Raw genomic sequence first — 22,158 nt, forward strand, 5'->3', positions numbered from 1 at the left:
ATCCATTTTAATTCCAGGTTGTGAGGCAACAAAACATGAAAAATGCAAAGGGGGTGAATACTTTAGCAAAGCACTGTAGGTGATAATGAAAATAGTTCTTTCTGCCCAGGGACGGATCTAGACTTTTCTTTTAGGGGGTGGTGGTTTATTTATTCCTGACTCCTCCCCTACTCATTACTCCTCCCACTTCCCATACCAACTGTCCATTAATGCTCTAAAGAGCATATAAAGCATTTCCAGCATGCACATGTGCTTCTTATGTAGCACACACAACCAGGCACATGTAACTACTAACACACCGATGGGCGGCACACACTGCCCAAGGTGGGGGTAATGGCATGTGATGATGGGGCTAGGGGGCCCCAGGGACACGGAGGATGGGGAGGGATGTCAGTGCAGCCAGCCACACACCATCACCTGGCAGCAGCCCCCACCTCATGTAAGTGGGCGTGGCTATGACTGTTAGGGGGGGGCCGTTCGCCCCGTTCGCCCCCCCCTGGATCCGGCCCTGTTTCTGCCTCAACTAGACCCATCTCTCACATCCATGAAAAGCTTGTGTCTGGCTATAGCTCTAGTGACAAATATCTTCCCTTCTCTGTGCAGTTGTTGCCTACTCAGGGGAAGGTGTTGTCTCAGCAGTAACCCTGCAAGAATGAATGCTTGCCATTTAAACTGTTAAAGGGAGAAGTACAGTAGCACTGTGTTATTTATGCCTGGCAGCACTCACTGTGAAATTGTGTGTAATAAAGAACTCTTTATTACAAAATTTGCTTCTAGCGCTGTAAATTCCTTCTGCCTTTATAATGGTGTTAAGCTATCATGTGACTACTGTGTGAAACATGGGCCAAACTGGAATACAAGGTTTGCGCAAGAACTTAAGAATTGGGGACCAGTTAGTTATGAGATACTGCAGGATTTTCACCAGAAGTTAACATGTGGACAAGAGTGTAGCAACATAGAACATTGCAGTAAGTAAGTGTATAGTAATAGCATGCACTTGATGCAGATCTAAAAGGAGTGCTGAGCCTAACAATGGTCACTGCAGTACTCTGTGGGAGGGCATCATAAGAAATCACCTTGTCTAATATGTTACTGGAATTAACGGCTGAATTCTGACATCCAAATGTTTTTTTAAGTAATTGGTAATTGTATTTTGTATGTTTTACTTTATATCAAAATCAATGAATAGATTATTCAGTTGAAGGTGGTCAGCTCCTCACATTTAGAGATCTATTCTTTACTTTTAGAGTTTGACTGGATCATTTTGACCATGTCAAATATATTTAAAAAAATGTTGTATGTTTAATGAGCTTATTTGGTCCCATTCGCATACAACACATTGTAAAATAAATACACTCAGGCCCCCACCCCATCTGAGGATCTTCTCATTCTCCTTGAAATTATATCCTAATTAGCAGAAACAAAAACTAACAAACTGTGCTATTTATATTAATTTGGTAAATAAGGCAGAACATTTCCATTAAGAACACGTTGATTTGGTTGGAAGGCTAAAGGCTGGCCCCTGTGTGATAACGGCTTTCTTATTGTGCTTCTAATAACTTTTTGTTTATTTTTGTGTGTAATTTAACTCCTTGTTGTGAGAGGAGTCATGCATGCATTAGTGTTTAGTTGGTAGGACTATTTTTTTTCTTTTCCCAAATTGGAACACTAGATTTAAATTAGAAATAGCAAACAAAGGAGGATACACTGTATACTTACAATTACCGTGAAAAGCAATGGAGAATTAACATAAGGAATATGGCCCCCCTGATTAGTTTAATAGCTAGAGAGCCCTGGGTTGCAGTATTGTTCAGTTGCCCTGCTATAGTGTAGATAGTATTGGAAAGGCTGACCTATTTAATGCAGAAGTCCAATTGGTTCTAGGATACCTTAGAAGCTCTCCAACTAAGTGCGACATGGAGACTTGTACAAGTATGCTGGTGTTGTGTTTGGTCTCCTTAGTTTTGCACTCCTGGAGGCAAGAAACAGGAGTCAGGATGAAGAAGTATTTTTCTTCTCATGTGTCGTTCATATCCTATTCCCTTTAGCACTGTATACAGTACCTATAGTTTACTATTTTATACACTGTCATAGTATGAAGCAGACTAATCCACTCTCTTGGAACATTCGGTGGACTCCGTTTTGGAGAGTCCCATGGACTCCCAGCACTCTTCCACATCTCACCTACTTCCTAATGAAGTGGGTGGGATGGGGAGCATGATGATGTGATTCTCTGTGAGTAACTTCACACCATTATAGCCCCACCCACTGTTTAATGCTGTGAATAATGCTGATGTCTCCTTGTCCATTTAGGCAGTATCCAAGTAGCCAATGTACCAAAATGGCTGCTGTCTTGAGTCATTTTAGATGATTTCAATCGGGGGGGCAGATATATTAAGCCTAGAGAAGGGATAAAGCAGTGGTAAGTGCAAGGTGATAACACAGCAGCCAATAATTACGGATTTGAAAAATGAGAGGAGCTGATGGGCATTATCACCTTGCGCTTATCACTGCTTTATCACTTCTTCAGGTTTAATACATCTGCCGCAGGGTTGGTGGGAATAAAACTACTTTTTTTTGTTTAAAACCATTTTTTTTGCATCAATGTTTTAATGGAAAAAAACAATAATAATGCTTATTATATTAGATTAAACATATTAAAACATACAAAATACACTCAGATATAGATGAAATTGAAAATAAAAATAACGAGTTCATCTTAAGCATTAGTCCTACTTATTTCTAATTACATAAATCTAAATAGTAACATAAAATGGAAAGTGCAAAAGCACTTTTCAGGGAAACACTCATACACGCACACTTGGTTAAGTATTAATACTGGGCACGTCACTGATATTAAACACTTTTTTTTTAGTATAATAGTTGGTGACTCGGGGTGGTGGTGGTGGGGGGGGGGGGGGGAGATGTATTATACCAAGGCGAAGCAGAAATGTAGATCGGCACCCTCCACAGCCAGGGAGAGTGCTGTCCCTGCTGTGGAGATGGGACATTGACACCTGCAGCTGTCAAAATTGATAGCTGCAGGTGCCTGATCTTACATTGCCCTGCATATCGGTGTGCTATCTAAAGGATAGAAGTGCCGATACTGATGCACCCCTGTCACTGGGCACACACTGCCGCATTAATACGTGCGCTGATACCACTCAACCCCCATAACACACTTTCATGCATTATCAATTTGTGGTCCATTTATGTAATTTTTTACATAGTGATTTTGTTTCATTTTTAGAAATGAACGTTTTGGTGGAATCTCATTGACTATACAATAGAGAGAAATACAAAATGTCATTCTGTGCCTACCATATTGAAAAGTGCAATAGGCTAACGCATCTAAACAAAATGTTACTAACTAGCTTTTTGCTAGAAAGAACATACGTTTTATTTAAAAGAAGAAACTGGAAATTCAGAACCTGAATGTAAGAGTTTAGCATCCAAAAATCTTAAAATCTACTGTATTCTACAGTCTGATGTGCTTGAGTTCATCATTGGCGACGGAATCTCTAATGGAAAAACAATAAACATTTACTCCCTCGTTGATTAAATTTTCTGTACGGTACATTCATTTTTCATAATATACAATAAGACAAATTAAAAGCTTGTGTGTGCGCATGGGTATGTATAATATGAAGGTCATCCTGCCTCTGCCCTGAATCCCAGCGATTTACTGCAGCCAGGGGCCATATTTCTAGTGTGCCACAATTTATTTTATGAAGTAATTTATTTTATTTATTTTTTCAGCTCTGGCAAGACACAAAAGTTGCATATTTCATAGAGGTGTCAGTAAAAGTGCTCTGTTTCAAGGTTTTATGAGAGGATTATTTACTGAAGCAGCAGAATTCACAGCTAGTGTCAGACAGAAGTGTGAGGACAGGACAAGTGTGGTTCATCACTATAACTTCTCTTCTACCGTTCTTGACCAAGTTGGAAATGAATGGTCTTGCTGCAAATCAGAGCAGGGCAGTAATAGATGCTACCAAAGGATGACATCTGGTTTGGCGACTGAATTTATTTGCAATTCTTTTAGCTGCTGTCCTACTGTGGTTTTTTTTTTTTTCTTTTTGTTTTTACTTACACAACATGGCTACTCTGACCAGCTGAGGTTTGTAACATAAATCCCTAGTGTTTGAATTGTCATCATATTACAGGATTTGGCTAGCTATACAGTTTGGTTTGATGATTGTCTACATAATTTACGTTAATAGCATTTTAGTCGACATAAAGTAATTTGCCTTATCATTTAATTAAGTATATCTACAAGATGAGATCATTGGTTAGGTATCTCTGCAGACCAGTAATGGGGAGTTGGATACACCTTGCGGGCTTGAACATTAATATTCATCCCAGTAAAACATTAACACCACATGTAACCCCTTACTTACTCCTCAGACCCCCCTCTATGGCCACTCACCCAGAATACACCTACATACTGTATGCCCATTATAGCCTATTTTATGCAAAGCATCGCTAATCTCTCCTCCCACTAAGGAAATAACTGGTTACATGAAGGCATACCTTTTTATTTACATATTTCCTCCTTACCAGCAAGTGATGAGTGAATGTACAAGCACTGAGGTCAATTGTCACAATGAATAGCATTGCAAATAAGGGAGTATAATTATTGTATTAAACAATTGTGTAAATAAAATCTGTATAAAAATTGTTTTAACTTGATTGAACGGTCTCTAAAGAGATATAGTTTGCCATCTCTTTAGAGACCTGTATTTATTTAAGATGTTATGTGAGAGGTCAGCTAACTGCGTGACAAGACAGCGCATACGGCACTTTACAACTTGGTTTGAAAATGCAGAAAATCCCTCAGTCTTGTAGACCTGTAATAATAATATTCATGAATAGAAAGGATGTCATGCATTTTCTCTTGCAGCAAGGCTGGGGAGCACTGGACCATGCAGGCTGGTGCTGGCACTTAAATTAAACTGTAGCTTCAAAAGTAAGCTTCTCTCTACTGCCACCCCACAAATCCAGTGTTCTTTAGGTGCCTAGCGAGCAGGGCACAGTTTAGAGGGCTCCTCCAAGGCTTTGTATGGTTTTATTTTTTAATACTTTTCTTAAAATTTTTAGGGCAGTATCCAATTACCCGTGGTCATTGCCCACGAGTAATTGTCATACTGGGGGTTATCCAATTAGCCCCTATGAGCTGCGGCTTATCAGGGATTTCATTTTACCTGCCTCAGGCAGGTGAAACCAGACCCGTTTTTGTACAAAAATATGGCCTCTTTTTTTTTTTTTTTTAGCGAAAACCCACAGGTTTCACTGAACCTGTGTGGGTTTTTTTTATGAGGATTTTTTTCTTATACAGACGACCAAATTGGATATCCTGGAAAAATATATTTATATTGGTGGATCATTGTGATAAATCACCAAAAAAAACCTTCAGTTTTTTGCTCCCGATGTTTTACCATGGGTAATTGGATACCCCCCTTAGTGAAATGTCTTTGCATTGCTTATAGCAGCACACAGTATGAGTGCAGCAGCTGCGCGGAATTTGTTCAACTTGCCCGGATACAGCTGCGGGGGGCTTGGTGCGCTCAGCGGGGACTCCCTACAGCACTCCGGTCTCCATTGGGACTATTGCATGCTGTCACCCTTTTGGAGGATGCCGGTGTTTGGTGCGGTACCGGATGGCTGCCACTATTTTGCCGGGTTATTTTGTGGCGGCTTCACTCTCATGCAAGGAGGCGAATCGTGCACGCTACAGGCTGCCCAGGTAAGTTGGGCTCGACAAGTGCTTTCCCCAACAAGAGCAGAGGAAGTTCCTTCGGTTTGGGGCGAGCGAATGTAGGGGGTGCTGCACTCTACCTCCTGCAGCTACGAGTCCTGCTTACAGTAGTGGAAGCCACAGATGCTGTTGCTCTGCTGGGAATGCTACATACTCTTGCACTTTAGGAACAGCACCTCCTATCCCCTGCAGCACCTGTGTGGGTTCTTACAAGGCTAAGTACTTTTATTGTGTTGACTGCCTATGTAAAACTTATTATTTACTGTCTGGTAAAAGTGTTACACACCTGCTGCTGTTCCTTACAAACCACTGGCAACAGCAGGGATCTTACTGTATTATAGCACCACTAAGTTTTGTAGTGGTACTAAGGCAATGAATTTCATTAGTGCACAGTGTAAAGTACAGTTGCCTTGTGAACACTGGGAATTGGGGGGCCTTGTGTGTATAGGACCCAGTGACGCGTAGGCATCGGGTGGATGCTGCATCAACCATGGTGGAACCTGCGTGGGCGCAGTCTTTGGGCACTTCAGTGTCCTGCCTGGTAAAGCTGGTTGCGCTTCATGGCAATTCCCTAATCTTAGACGCAGGCTTTTTTCCACTCTAAAGGGTTAAGTTCCCAGCCACGGGAATGTCCCGCCCTGGCTCCGTGCTATGCAGAGTATGGTGTAGGAGTTTGCAGTAGTTTCCTACCCACAGTACAGATGGTGTAGTGGTTAGTATTGCTGCCTCACAGCACTGAGGATTCATGGGTACACTCATTTGGAATACTTTTTTAAAAATCATCAGCTGCAAGACATGCATGAGGAGAGTGGATTTGTGTAAGTGGCTTTCTCTTTCAAGAGCTCTGTTTAAAGTTTGGAATTTGCGTAAGGAGGAGGATGGACTTGTGGAGACTAGCGTCGTCCTGAAGGGTGAGAACCTACAGTCGTCTTCAACTCTTCAACTTTTTTTTTTATATATATATATAGTTTAAAAAGTTTTTTTTTTAATATTATATTATGCACATCTGCGAATCTCCTCGTCAAAAACTGGGGGACACAGTGGGGTGGTTCGGCCGCATGTGATCTGACCATTCTTAGCAGATTCTCATTGGCTGGCTGTCCCAAACGTGATCGTCTCGCACCAGATTCTAAATAAGATGCTCCTTTTGACTTGAAAGCTGGTCCGTGAGGCGGGATTAATTGGTGGACTGTGCCAATGTTAAACTGCATTGCAGCCAGAAAACAATGCGTCGGGTTCCATCCCAGTGCCGCCACCGATTGATTGGGGTCCCCAGAGGGGATACATCTTCACACAATGCCGTTGCTGGTCCAGCACTGGGATTCCATACTCTATCCCAGCATTGGTACATTCATGCAGTTTTTTAGTGCCCCACTTTGAGCATTAGCTTTATGAGCATTTTCTTCTTGACACACTGTTATATATTACAAACCTGCAAACTGTACTGTAAACTATTCCAAGCAGTAATCACTGTCACAGCTAGCAAAATATTGTATAGGGCTAGTAGTGTGTGGATATGTACCTTGGCCTTTTACTGTGTGTCAGTGTTTAGTGTTGGTGTTTTTGAGCGGTTAGCAGACACTGCAGCAGTGGTAGCAACTCACTAGTATAATTAAATGTCTTTTTATTGATCTGAAACTCAAGGTTGCTTCTCTTCCAGCAGAACAAAATGGGTTTAACCCTTTTCACAGCCACAGAGGTCCATAGTTCAGCATTGAGGTTTGCTGGGTCTATTAAGTAAATAATAAAGGACATACAAAAGTGCATTTCACTCTAGTTTCCGGGGCCATAAAACCCATTGTGAACTATACCCATAAAAGAGATCATCAGCAAGGGGACCCATGTATATAAAGCTGCATCATTTGGTCCAAATTAGATTCCATGAAAATTAGTAAATAATTTCCCATAAGTGACACTGTAAAAAAAAAATTGTAGCTGTGTCTTGAGTTTTCAGCATAGGTTGGCCAGTTAAATTATTATTATTGTAGCTCTCTCTCATGGGTTACCTTAAAATAACAGTCTTTTAAGTTGACGTTGAGGGGAATTTTCGACTAGAAATTTCCTTTACAAAATGGTTGTGGACTTGTCTTGTCATATGCGTATACCTCCCAACTTCTGGATCCTGAAGGTTGGGACTTTTGTGTGCTGGAAAGTGGCGCTGCCTCAGATGGGAGGGGGTACGGCCTCAGGGCTCGGTCTTGTTTTATGCATTTGGGGACGTGTACAGTGCTCCCAGAGCAGCTGTGCAGCTCCAGGCTCACCTGGGACAGTTAAGAGACATGCGTACGTGACAACTATATTTTTGTGAGATTGTGTTGGATATAACAAAGAAAATGTTTATCTTCTACTAAAAAATAAGCCTAGTTAGGACCTTTGATATTACATCCATTTTTTTTTCCCTTTATCGTGGTAGTTTTGACAAAAATTTATACATTAAAACTTGTAGAAATGTCCCGTAAGTGACTGTGGAATGGCCTATATGCATGTGACAATTGGCCAGTCTACTTGAATAACTGCATGGGATTTCTGGAAGTAAGAAATATGTACACTGTACACCCTGTCGCTCCCCTGCTCTAAACACAAACAATGAGCACGGTTCTGGTGAGCTTTCTATGTTTCTGTCTGCAGCCTGTTTACTTGTTTGTAGAGAAGCGGCATGAACAGTTCAATTCCTTGTAGGCGTGATTGACCCATATTTAGGAATCGCTTTTTTTTCCCCTGACTTTTGATAAAAGCTGAATATGGCACTTATGCTAAGAAAATCATTAAAACATACTATTTTCTGCCATTAAGTGGGGCTGGGGAATCAAAATGAATTTTTAGATGTAATAATAAATATGAAGTTATTTATTTTTGTCATCTGTCATTCATATGTCATTTTGTTGAACAGATGTTTATGCCTTGTCTCAGCCTTTCATGTAGTTGTAACATAAATACATTCAGAGCAAAAATTATAATTGCTTAACACTGTGATCTTAATTGTAAACCTTTGGAGTTAATGTGTATTGCTTGTTTACAACTTGCTTTTGCTAGAAAGATAGAATATATATTATCTATATATATTATAACAGAGCTCAGCACTCACCATAGTAAGCTCACTCACCTTATTACATAAATAATGGGGACTTTAGTTTATGAATTGTACAATGCATTTAAGCTTGCAACCCAACATCAATGGGTCCCATTTCACTGCAAGTCCTACTCTATCACCCAGATTCCTCAGAACCTGGCAACTGCCATCACATCAGAGTCAAAGGAGATTAATAAAATATAGCCTGTTTTGTTTGCAAGCCTGCATATAGAATAGTTGCACCAAAATGGCTATTCAAACAGCAGTCTGGTCACATAAACAGGGTTCAAATACCTCACAATATTTTATCTGTTTTGATGTCAAATTGATATTTCTATAATAGCTGGGCGCTTTCAAAAACATAGCAATATACATGAACTCTGTTCTGGATTGCTGTGATTTGTGGGCATCTAAGATGTGTCCTCATACACCAAGCCTAAATACACCATGCAGCACATAATGCCTGACCCGACTGAATGTGCATCTTAGCCGCAATGTGGTGCAGTAAGAAATGCTTCACAAGACTGCACTGATTCATTTGATATAGAACACTTCATGAGACTGCACGGATTTCCTATGTGGCGCTTGTATATCTTTGTGCCACTGAGTCTGAATGTGTATATCAGGCATTCCCAACCACGGTCCTCAAGGCACACCAACAGTGCAGGTTTTAGTGATATCCAAATAACTGAGCTACTAATTAAGTCACCTGTGCTGAAGCCTGGATATCACTAAAACCTGCACTGTTAGTGTGCCTTGAGGACCTGGTGTATATGAAGCACACCAGACCTTTGAACAAAAGCTGCATCGTACCAGTTGTATACAGATTTAAGACTCAGTCACACATCAAATTAATCAGTACAGTCTCATGAAGTGGTTTTATAGTATTGGGACTAAGACGCACATTTGCGCACAAAAAAAGACACAAAGAAGACTGTCGAGTCACCTGGAACATGGCATGCCCAAGAAGGGATGTTTGGCACAACTGCAGCAATAATGTATGAAGACAGATCTGTAAATTAAATATCTAACCAATCACACCTATCAGAGCAGTCTTGTTTGTAATAATTTTATGCAATAGCTAAAAATATAGTGATTTAATGTGAATATATCATATTTCATGTGGCTCTTACACAGGAGAAATGATGTATAGTTGGTTGATCTGAGGTTAAAATTGTAGCAATCGCAGTTCTGACTGTACTATACTGTAGCACTAGTTAGGGTGATAAAGTTTTTGGCTCTGACTATAGTCAGAGTGCCAAAAAGGACACCTGTCGGGGGTTCCTGACAACATGTATAAAGATGGTGTCCCATCACTTGTATGATAGTGTTGGTTGTTATAATATCCCTTTAATCGGGGATACATGTGAAGTACTATACAAATCAGCCACAAAACTTGTGTATCTCATATGTGTTATTAAAGGGATATTATAACAATCCTATTGTATGATTAATGTAAGAGACAAGTTATGTTAAACCAGTTGTCTTGGGAGAAAAGGGAAAATGAAATGTTTTAATAAAGTAGGTTGGATTTTTGAAAGAAAAATGGACACTTTTTCCACCTTGCACATATCCAGTGAGATTGATTTTTCAAGGGTGCTTTATGAAATTGCCATGTGGGCGTGCTCATGCAAAGAGCTATAAATAGTTTAAATCCATGTGACTACATATTTTGCAATTTCTTAATTGTCCATTTTTAAAGTTTCATATACTTTCTGTGTATATCATGCTTACAGAAAAATAGAAGTTGGCGCGCTCGTTTTTCTTGCAACACGAATGTACAGAACAGTCTGGGCAAAATCTTTCCATTGATCTTTCTTTCCAGTGGCATAATCACAATCCAGAAATGTCACAGCTGGGAAATTGGTTTTTCTTCTATTGACAAGTCTTAAAAGCAATCTTTTCCCTTTTTTCATGTTGTTGCTGCGATCAGTGATTGATGTGCTACAGAGAGAGTGAGTACCACTGGTTTTTGTTAAATTTAAAAGCCTAAAGGCGTCTCTGCCACCTAGGAATGACGTTGTGGGGAATGGTGTCATGTGTTTAAACTCTTAGGTATTAAAGTGGGCACTTTTGCTTTGAAACATGAAGATGTTGAAACCCCATAAATGCAATTACAGTATATCAAAGTATAAGGAATAAACGTAAAATATGTCAAAGTGAGATGTAATCCACGGTTGTTGAATTCACAAAACCATTTTCAGGGACACATTGCTGCGTGGCTTATATGTTTTACTCCTAGTTCGATCGTTGGTAGGGAACTTCATGTTATTAAAATGGAAGCTGCAATTGCCAATATCCATAAGTGTGCAAATGGAGCATTTATCTTAGGATCACTGGAGCTGGCGTCCAGCTTTCACAGACTCACAAATGATCTAGTCACTGTTGATTTACCATTGTTGTCACTTTCATGCTTATTAGTGCTGTATGTATGTATTTTACTATGTGTGCTCCCTCTTCAAATATTTCTGCTTGGCACTCCTAAATCTCATTGCAGCAACTTGTGTAATTGTGACCTATTCAGTTGATGTGATCAAATACTGATTAGAATTATTTTCTTTTTCATCCACTAGGGGTCACTGGAGTACTCTTGGGATATGGACGGCTTCCACAGGAAGTAGGCACTGAATAAATTAATTTTGGAACTATACCTTCCCTCCATATCCCTGAGTACCTCAGTGTTTTTTCTGTGCTCGACACAGTTAGTAGGCTTGTGGCTTTGCTGCCACAGAGGTCCACATTTCATTGGATTTTTTTCTAAGTTTTTCTTTTTTCAACGATTTACCACATCCCTTCCCCCCTTCCAATAGGCGTGGGTCCGGGATAAGTGAAGGCTGCTTTAGCAGCTGTGGGTGTCGGACCTCTCTAAAAAGAGCTCCCTCACTACCACCTGCAGGACTAAAACCTGCAGTAAAGGCTGGACGGAACTTACAGAGAAGCCCCGTCATAGCCCTCACCACAGGGTCCAGGTATGTTGAACGGGGCGGTCAGCTCACGCTGCCGCCCCACTGTGTGGGATACTGTGTGTGTGTGTGTGTGGCCCAGGCCCTCGATGCCGCTTCGGGCTCCCTCTCCACCATAGCCCGGCTCCGTGTATAGAGAACGGTATACGGAGCATGGGGGGGGGACACAAATGAGAGTCAAAAGGCAGGTTTCTTAGCCTAGTGAGTAACTTTGCTGCCACAGTGATGTTCCCTGCACACAGAAATGTCAGGGTCACTGGATAAAATCTCATGATTCAACTCTTATTGATAAGGGAATACAGCAGCGCTGCATATGTATTACAAAAGGCTATGAAGTCTTTGTTAAAACAAGATTAACCATGTTTCCTGTTGTATTTCCAGAATTTCCTGTGTTACATCTCTCCTCCATTGAAGGCGCAGGGGTGTTAAGGGGAATTTGGGAGCAGGCATATGGCTGGCGTGCACTGCACTTGGCCAGATATATATTTATAGAGACACCTTAGTGCTATTTACTGAGTCGTGCAAGTTGTCTGTCTTTGTTTTTGTTTTGAGTATTGTCCGTCTGCATGAGTAAGACACCAGCAATTACTAATAAGCAGTTTCCCTGCCATGTCTAAAACATGGATATACATAATTATTTATATCATAACTGTTTATAATGATATTATCCTAAAGATTGCAAATCTGAATCATGGTTGTGGCAGCCAAATACTGGCTTTGTTCATTTGTTGTAAAGTAAGATATGTTATAACAATTGGTCAGCACATGGTGCTTATAAAACAGTATCTGTGGAGCCGTGTGAGTTCACTCACCTGCAGCAGCTTTGGCTTAATTCACTTGGCCACACCACACTGGATACGCCCAATCTCATCTGATTTTGGAAGCTAAGCAGTGTTGGGCCTGATTAGCCACCTGGGAGTACAAGGTGCTGTAGGTATTTTTATTCTACAGCCACACCACACTGGATACGCCCAAACTCATCTGAGCTTGGAAGCTAAGCAGGGTTGCATACTGTTTTGCCATCTGGGGGAAACTGGTGATCCAACTAGATTGCATACTAATACATGCTAGTTTAAACTGTTAAAAATAGCTCAGTTTGGCCTTACACTATCAGTATAAACCTACCATAGGTTTTACAGTCAGGATAGCTCTCCAGAGCGCGCTCCCGGCGCCGGCCACTAGAAGGGCCCAATAACTAAGCTGTGGTCAAGCAGCAGTCATCTCAGGTTTCAAGCCTGTGCGAGGTCACATTTAGTTTCAGACTTGTAAAAATGTGTTATACCTGTGTATCAGGGAGACTCTGTAGCCTACTGGTTAGGCTTCCCGCCAACAGTGTAGATGCTGCTTGCAGGGTCATTGGTTCGAATCCTTGGTTCAACTACTATCTATACACCAGATAGTGTTAACAGTCTCAGTACATAATTGGCCATGGGTTTCCTCAGTGAGTACATTGGAAATGCTTCCATATGGCTTAGCATACATGTGTTTGTGGATGATGGTTGTATCCTCAATTGGATGTTGCACTGTTTGATATTATTATAAAAAAATGTATGTGTGTGTGTGTGTATATATATATATATATATATATATATATATATATATATAATATGCTGACATTAAAAGTCTATTTTGCAGTAAGCAAGAATAATTGGTCAGCACTCAGTGCTTATTAACACTATCTGTTGAGCACTGCAAACATGGCCACACCGCAGCAGCTTTGCTTATTGTTTTTACAGGTGGCTCTGTAGCCAAGTGGTTAGGCTTTCCGGCCACAGTGAACATTGTGTTTGCATGGACACTGGTTCAGATCCTGGTTTAACAGGTGTTTAAAAAAAAAAAAAAAAACCATGGTAGGACAATTTTTTCTTTTAATGTTACTTCCTGGTTCTTTCTCGGAAGTTGCTGCCCTACAACACTTAGACTCTGGAGGAGCGGAGTGTTAGGAGTTTAATTTATTAATTGTTTTTGTACAGCATGACTCTACAGGAAGATTCACTATTGCTGGTAACCACATGCACGGTAATGCAGGTTTATACACACGTTACTTCCGTGGTGTACTTACTGGTTGGAGTACATGATCTCTTGCACTTACATGTGCAGCAGAGTACTGCAATGGAAGCATGCTGGGCCCATAACCCAGAGGTAGGCAGATTGAAACTATCCTCTGCTATATGCATTTATGCATAATCAAACAAGCAGCTTCGCTGCAAAGTCGGTCACACAGTGTGTCGGACAAATACGAATCTGGGCCAGTGGCGCAATGTATAACGCATCTGACTATGCATAACAAGATTGTAGGTTCGTCTCCTACCTGGCTCGTTTAAGTTGCCGTGATCGTATAGTGGTTAGTACTCTGCGTAAAGACTGCACAGACAGTTTCAGTTACATTGTTGCGGTCGATTTGCCGCCAGCCCTCATAGCACCAGGCCAGTACGTCAGGTTCTCAGCGAAGGCTGAACAATTTCCAATCAGAGACAATTGCATTTATTGGGTGTTTTACTACATATCGGAGTATACCCTACACAGCAGTAGGGCTGTTGCTTCGCCCTGCTTTGGTAAGGGTTTGAGGTAACAAGGCTGTAGTGGCAGGGCATTCCAGTTCAGGTTTGCCCTAAATAAAGACCACCTTACACTTCTTGCTGCCTACAGCTTCTTTGGACGTTGGCAGTTGGTTCTTGCGTTTTCAGCTTCGCTAGTAGCGCATAACGTCCACTTTGGCTACGTTCCTAACAGGCGGAGTCGGATTCCAAACGAGATAGATCGCAGACCAAGTGGGGAGGAAAATCTGATTTCCTACCATTGTCTACGCGAATTCCTGAATGATTCCGTCTCAACGACTTCATTCCTAGGTATGATTCTCAATACGGTAAATCAAAGAATTTACATACCCGAACAGAAAGTACAGGTCATTCGTCATCTGGTACAATTAGTGCTCAAGCCACGCACAGTCTCGGTTCACTTGTGCATTCGCCTATTAGACAATGGTGGCGGCTTTCGAAGCGCTTCAGTTCGGAGGACTTCACTCACGTCCTTTTCAATTGGATGTGTTCGCACAGTGGTCGGGCTCGCATCTGCAGATTTACTGCAGAAGTGAGGTTGTCTCCAAAGGCCAGAGAGTCTCTACTCTGGTGGCTCAAAGTACAGAATCTAACCGCAGGGAAACGGTTCGGTGCCTGGAATTGGATAATTCTCACGGCGGACGCAAGTCTCAGAGGTTGGGGAGCTGTAGTTCAAAATTATCAGCTCCAGGGTCTCTGGGCGGATCACGAAAGATTGCTGTCTATAAATGTCCTGGAACTCCGGGCAATTTACAATGCGCTACTATAAGCAGTGCACAGGCTGCAGGCTCAGGCTGTTCAGGTGCAGTCAGACAATGCGACAGCAGTCGCATACATCAACAAACAAGGAGGAACGAAAAACCGTATGGCAATGCGGGAGGTACAGATGTGTCCACGTGCATCTTTGCTGTGTCCCGTCATGTATGGCACGGTTTTGCATGCTATATACTCAGAGATTTAGTCATGTCTTGTGGGTTTTTTTTCTTAATTTGCTGCCTTAATATGTTACTTTATACATATTCTTTTATGGCAAACAAAAATTTTAAAATTCATCCACTCACTTCTCATGAAAAACAGTTTAGCTGTGTTTTGCATGTTGTGCCAAATTTGTAAAAAAAAAAAAAAAGCAAAGATGTAAGCAGTTACATCTGTAGCTTGAATCCTCTATTGGGCCGAGTATCACCAAATGATATTGTCGGCAGTAGTCATTCCGGGAGTGGACAACTGGGAGGTGGATTATCTCAGCCGTCTGAATTTTCATCCAGGAGAATGGGCATTAAATCGAGAAGTATTTCACATGCTGGTCCAGAAGTGGAGTTACCCGCAGGTGGACCTGATGGCATCTCGCCACAATCATCAAACGCCCTAGGTCGTGTCCAGAACGAGAGATCCAAAGGCAGTGGCGGTGGATGCTCTCACAATCGCGTGGCCATACAGTCTCGCATATCTATTTCCACCGTTTCCGCTGCTCCCTCTGTGGCTAAAACGGATCAAAGGAGAGTCCGTCACAGTTATACTAGTGGCGCCTCTTTGGCCTCGGAGAGCTTGGTTCTCGGATCTCCGCGGTCTACTCGCAGTCGGTCTTTGGCCGCTCCCACTACGTTCTGACCTGTTACAGCAGGGTCCGTTCCTTTTACCTGATTTAGCGCGGCCGCGTTTGACGGGGTGGCTGTTGAGACAGCCCTCTTAAGAAGAGAGGGCATTCCAGAATCGGGTATTCCAACCATGTTACGAGCTAGGAAGCCGGTTACGGCAGCTCATTATTACAGAATTTGGCGTGCCTAGGTTAGATAGAGGTCTGAGTTTATCCACACTAAAAGTGCGGATATCGGCGTTGTCCATTTATTTTCATAGTAGATTGGCCCTATTGCCGTCGGTTCATACCTTTTATGCAGGGTGTCCTCAGAGTTCAGCCTCCATTCACTCTACCTACTGCGCCATAAGACTTGAATCTGGTTTTTAGATTTCTTAGTCTTTTTATTATGAACCCTTACAACAAGTGGATATTAAATTTCTCACTTGGGAAAATAATGTTTCTTTTAGCCTTAGCGTCAGCAAGGCGTGTTTCAGATTGGGTGCTTTGTCGTGCAAACCACCGTATTTAGTGTTTCATGATGACAGAGCAGAATTCCGAGCGAATTCTGCTTTTCTACCAAAGGTAGTGTCATCTTTTCACATCAATCAACCAATAGTAGTTCCTATGTTAACAGGAGACTCTGGTAGGTTGGATGTGGTACGCGCTTTATGCATTTATGTATCCCGAACGTCGACCGTTCGTAAGACGGATACGTTGTTTGCTCTCTATGATGCTGCCAAGATGGGTTGGCCAGCTTCTAGGCAGACCTTATCCAGTTGGATTAAAGTGACCATACGTCAGGCTTACCTTCATGCTAGGTTACAGCCGCCTACATCGATAACAGCCCATTCCACACGTGCTGTGGGAACATCATGGTCAGCGAGTCGTGGAGCTTCTACGACACAGCTTTGCCGGGCGGCTACATGGTCTTTGGTGCACACGTTTGTGCGCCTCTACAAGTTTGATACGTTTGCGGCATCAGCATCTAGCTTTGGCCGCCTAGTGTTACAGGTGCCAAACAGCTCTCCCGCCCGCGGGGGAAACTTTGGTACGTCCCAAGAGTACTCCAGTGACCCCTAGTGGATGAAAAAGAAAATAGGATTTTGGTACTTACCAGGTAAATCCTTTTCTTTGAATCCATAGGGGGCACTGGACGCCCACCCAGAGCAGTTTACCTGGTTTGGGGTAGGTTCAGTAGATCTTATGGTAACACACTTTCACCGACTGGTTCAGATTAACAAGTTATGGTGTCAACTGTTTAGTTGTCAGTAATGTTGGGTCAACTTTATTGTTGTCCGTTATGTTATATGTAATGCTCCATTGTCAACCTCTCTATCGCTCCTGTTCGGCTCAGTAAAAAACACTGAGGTACTCAGGGATATGGAGGGGAGGTATAGTTCCAAAATTAATTTATTCAGTGCCTACTTCCTGTGGAAGCCGTCCATATCCCAAGAGTACTCCAGTGCCCCCTATGGATTCAAAGAAAAGGATTTACCTGGTAAGTACCAAAATCCTATTTTTTCCCTCTCCTTTAACTCTATTCTGTATATTCTGCCTGTGCTACTGGAGCTGTATCCTTTTCCTTACAGGATAAAGATTCATTGCCCTACTATAACTATGACCAGGACAATAGCTCTTGCTATGTCATGTTTGGTTTGAGCATTAGAATCTGACATTATCGATTGTCCTTGCTTCCCGGAACACAGCTGTCATTGTAGGATATGAGTTGTTTTCCAGGCCAGTAGGACAAAGTAAGGTTTAGAAGGTAGAAACTTGGATTAGCCTGCACCTTTTTCATGGTGGTGATCAGAGATGAGAGTGCGGTTTATAACACAGAGTCAGTGTTGCAGGCACAGCTGCTGCCTTGTCCTAGATAAGAAAATCATACATGAGATTATTTTTGCATAATCTCTCACCAGCCAAAATCTTTCAAGGGTCTTGACAGATTTGCTTATCCAATGCATCTGTGTACGTGTAGTTAGAGGTGGTATCAGGTGCGGACAAGGTTGATAATTTATGCAAAAGCTAGTCTACCCAGTTACTTAGTGAAGTTCTCTGTTTTATTGCAAATGACCACACATTCGGGACGTATAGTACAACCATGTCAAACCATTGTATTGTTAATGTGAGGAATAATAAACTAGCACCTGTTCACATTTCCTATTTTGTCTCTTTGCCAGGTGGAGGTAGAAGTGGAAGCAATGGACAAGGCTGGCAATTTCATTGGGTGGCTTCATGTGGATGGTGTCAACCTGTCAGTAGCTTTGGTGGAACATGCTCTATCCAAGGTCCATTTCACTGCAGAGCGCAGCAACTATTACAAGACCCTCGTGACAGCTGAAGAAGCCGCTAAACAAAGGAAAGAAAAGGTACGCTTCTATGAAAGGTCTTTTTACTTTGCAGATTCTATTTTATTTTTTTTAAACATAATACATTGTCATCGCATTCTGCCAATATTCTCTTATCTTGTCATGGGATCAGTACGAGATCCTGGCGGTAGTAATACCGACACCGGGATCCCGACCGGCACAATCCCAAAGGGGGGCGAACGCAACGCAGACCCTTACGGGCTCGCCACGCTGCGGGCCCGGTGCATCGCTACGCTCGGCACACTAATTTATTCTCCCTCTATGGGTGTCGTGAACACCCACAGAGGGAGAATGTCGGGATCCCAGTGTCGGGATTCCGACCGCCGGGATCTTGACAGCATCCCCTTGTCCTACCCAGTAAGAGATTCTCTACACTGCATTGTGTGGATGCTACAACTCTTGTAACTTACTGTACACAAATCTCTATTCGCACTATTCTAAATGAATGTGTCAGGATTTACTGGATTATTTGTTTTATAAATTAGTTCTGATTTTGGTAAATATTGTACTTTGGCTAAATGTTGATATTGATACACGGTTGTAGTATAGTATGTAGAGTTCATCACTTGTACATTATGCGGCACTTGCTTTTCTTATATTCTTACTTGGAGTCTGACAGGAGAGCGCAAATCAGCGGTTAGACTCTAATCTCCGCCAAAATGCTCTTGTGTTTCTGGAAATCCCATTTCTTACAAACACCTTCTGAGAGCTTGTAACCTGGTTAAAGAATAAACTCTGCATTTGGGAGCTTGAGCAGATTTTGATCTCATTGCACACCATCCCCTAAAATAATAAAATGGCATATGTAGAAACAAGCAGCGGATGGAGATTTGCATCTATTAAAGCAGGGTAATGGTAGATTACCAGATAATCTGTGTCTTTTTAGCAAAGATTAGACATTATTGAACTTGATGTTCAGAATGGGGTGATGATCCTTTTATCTATGTCTGCCTTAACATTTAGAAACAATAAATGTAATTTATTATTGACCTTTATCTAGTGCCAGTATATTCTGTTGAGTTTTATAGTTGGCAACAAATACAGTAACAAAACCATGCTGGGTATTATAACTAGTGATGTGCACCGGAAATTTTTCGGGTTTTGGATTCGGTTCCGCGGCCGTGTTTTGGATTTGGACGCGTTTTGGCAAAACCTCCCTGAATTTTTTTTGTCTGATTCGGGTGTGTTTTGGATTCGGGTGTTTTTTTACAAAAAACCCTCAAAAACAGCTTAAATCATAGAATTTGGGGGTCATTTTGATCCCATAGTATTATTAACCTCAATAACCATAATTTCCACTTATTTCCAGTCTATTCTGAACACCTCACACCTCACAATATTATTTGTAGTCCTAAAATTTGCACCGAGGTCGCTGGATGGCTAAGCTAAGCAACACAAGTGGCCGACACAAACACCTGGCCCATCTAGGAGTGGCACTGCAGTGTCAGGCAGGATGGCACTTCAAAAAAAATAGTCCCCAAACAGCACATGATGCAAAGAAAAAAAGAGGCGCACCAAGGTCGCTGTGTGACTAAGCTAAGCGACACAAGTGGCCGACACAAACACCTGGCCCATCTTGGAGTGGCACTGCAGTGTCAGGCAGGATGGCACTTCAAAAAAATTGTCCCCAAACAGCACATGATGCAAAGAAAAATGAAAGAAAAAAGAGGTGCAAGATGGAATTGTCCTTGGGCCCTCCCACCCACCCTTATGTTGTATAAACAGGACATGCACACTTTAACGAACCCATCATTTCAGCGACAGGGTCTGCCACACGACTGTGACTGAACTGACTGGTTGGTTTAGGCCCCCACCAAAAAAGAAGCAATCAATCTCTCCTTGCACAAACTGGCTCTACAGAGGCAAGATGTCCACCTCATCATCATCCTCCGATTCCTCACCCCTTACACTGTGTACATACCCCTCCTGACAGATTATTAATTCGTCCCCACTGGAATCCACCATCTCAGGGCCCTGTGTACTTTCTGGAGGCAATTGCTGGTGAATGTCTCCACTGAGGAATTGATTATAATTCATTTTGATGAACATCATCTTCTCCACATTTTCTGGAAGTAACCTCGTACGCTGATTGCTGACAAGGTGAGCGGCTGCACTAAACACTCTTTCGGAGTGCACACTGGAGGGTGGGCAACTTAGGTAAAATACAGCCAGTTTGTGCAAGGGCCTCCAAATTGCCTCTTTTTCCTGCCAGTATACGTACGGACTGTCTGACGTGCCTACTTGGATGCGGTCACTCATATAATCCTCCACCATTCTTTCAATGGTGAGAGAATCATATGCAGTGACCGTAGACGACATGTCAGTAATCGTTGGCAGGTCCTTCAGTCCGGACCAGATGTCAGCACTCGCTCCAGACTGCCCTGCATCACCGCCAGCGGGTGGGCTCGGAATTCTTAGCCTTTTCCTCGAACCCCCAGTTGCGGGAGAATGTGAAGGAGGAGCTGTTGACTGGTCACGTTCCGCTTGACTTGACAATTTTCTCACCAGCAGGTCTTTGAACCTCTGCAGACTTGTGTCTGCCGGAAAGAGAGATACAACATAGGTTTTAAATCTAGGATCGAGCACGGTGGCCAAATTGTAGTGCTCTGATTTCAACAGATTGACCACCCGTGAATCCTGGTTAAGCGAATGAAGGTCTCCATCCACAAGTCCCACATGCCTAGCGGAATCGCTCTGTTTTAGCTCCTCCTTCAATGTCTCCAGCTTCTTCTGCAAAAGCCTGATGAGGGGAATGAGGGGAATGACCTGACTCAGGCTGGCAGTGTCTGAACTGACTTCACGTGTGGCAAGTTCAAAGGGTTGCAGAACCTTGCACAACGTTGAAATCATTCTCCACTGCGCTTGAGTCAGGTGCATTCCCCCTCCTTTGCCTATATCGTGGGCAGATGTATAGGCTTGAATGGCCTTTTGCTGCTCCTCCATCCTCTGAAGCATATAGAGGGTTGAATTCCACCTCGTTACCACCTCTTGCTTCAGATGATGGCAGGGCAGGTTCAGGAGTGTTTGGTGGTGCTCCAGTCTTCGGCATGCATGGCTGAATGCTGAAAGTGGCCCACAATTCTTCGGGCCACCGACAGCATCTCTTGCACGCTTATGTCGTTTTTTAAATAATTCTGCACCACCAAATTCAATGTATGTGCAAAACATGGGACGTGCTGGAATTTGCCCACACGTAATGCACGCACAATATTGCTGGCGTTGTCCGATGTCACAAATCCCCAGGAGAGTCCAATTGGGGTAAGCCATTCTGCGATGATGTTCCTCAGTTTCCGTAAGAGGTTGTCAGCTGTGTGCCTCTTATGGAAAGCGGTGATACAAAGCGTAGCCTGCCTAGGAACAAGTTGGCGTTTGCGAGATGCTGCTACTGGTGCCGCCGCTGCTGTTCTTGCTGCGGGAGGCAATACATCTACCCAGTGGGCTGTCACAGTCATATAGTCCTGAGTCTGCCCTGCTCCACTTGTCCACATGTCCGTGGTTAAGTGGACATTGGGTACAACTGCATTTTTTAGGACACCGGTGACTCTTTTTCTGACGTCTGTGTACATTTTCGGTATCGCCTGCCTAGAGAAATGGAACCTAGATGGTATTTGGTACCGGGGACACAGTACCTCAATCAAGTCTCTAGTTGCCTCTGAAGTAACGGTGGATACCGGAACCACGTTTCTCACCACCCAGGCTGACAAGACCTGAGTTATCCGCTTTGCAGCAGGATGACTGCTGTGATATTTAATCTTACTCGCAAAGGACTGTTGGACAGTCAATTGCTTACTGGAAGTAGTACAAGTGGTCTTCCGACTTCCCCTCTGGGATGACGATCGACTCCCAGCAGCAACAACAGCAGCT

General features: G+C 42.6%; 1 protein-coding gene across 1 annotated transcript in view; it reads left to right on the forward strand.

The window, feature by feature from the left end:
• SND1 (staphylococcal nuclease and tudor domain containing 1) overlaps window positions 1-22,158 on the forward strand; it is a 1,401,087-nt gene that overhangs the window by 1,184,364 nt on the left and 194,565 nt on the right. The window contains exon 17 of the mRNA XM_063926687.1: window positions 18,106-18,294. Coding sequence (XP_063782757.1) covers window positions 18,106-18,294 — 189 coding nt within the window. The remainder of the gene's footprint in view (window positions 1-18,105; window positions 18,295-22,158) is intronic.

This window comes from Pseudophryne corroboree, chromosome 6 (assembly GCF_028390025.1).
Source record: "Pseudophryne corroboree isolate aPseCor3 chromosome 6, aPseCor3.hap2, whole genome shotgun sequence".
NCBI lineage: Eukaryota > Metazoa > Chordata > Amphibia > Anura > Myobatrachidae > Pseudophryne > Pseudophryne corroboree.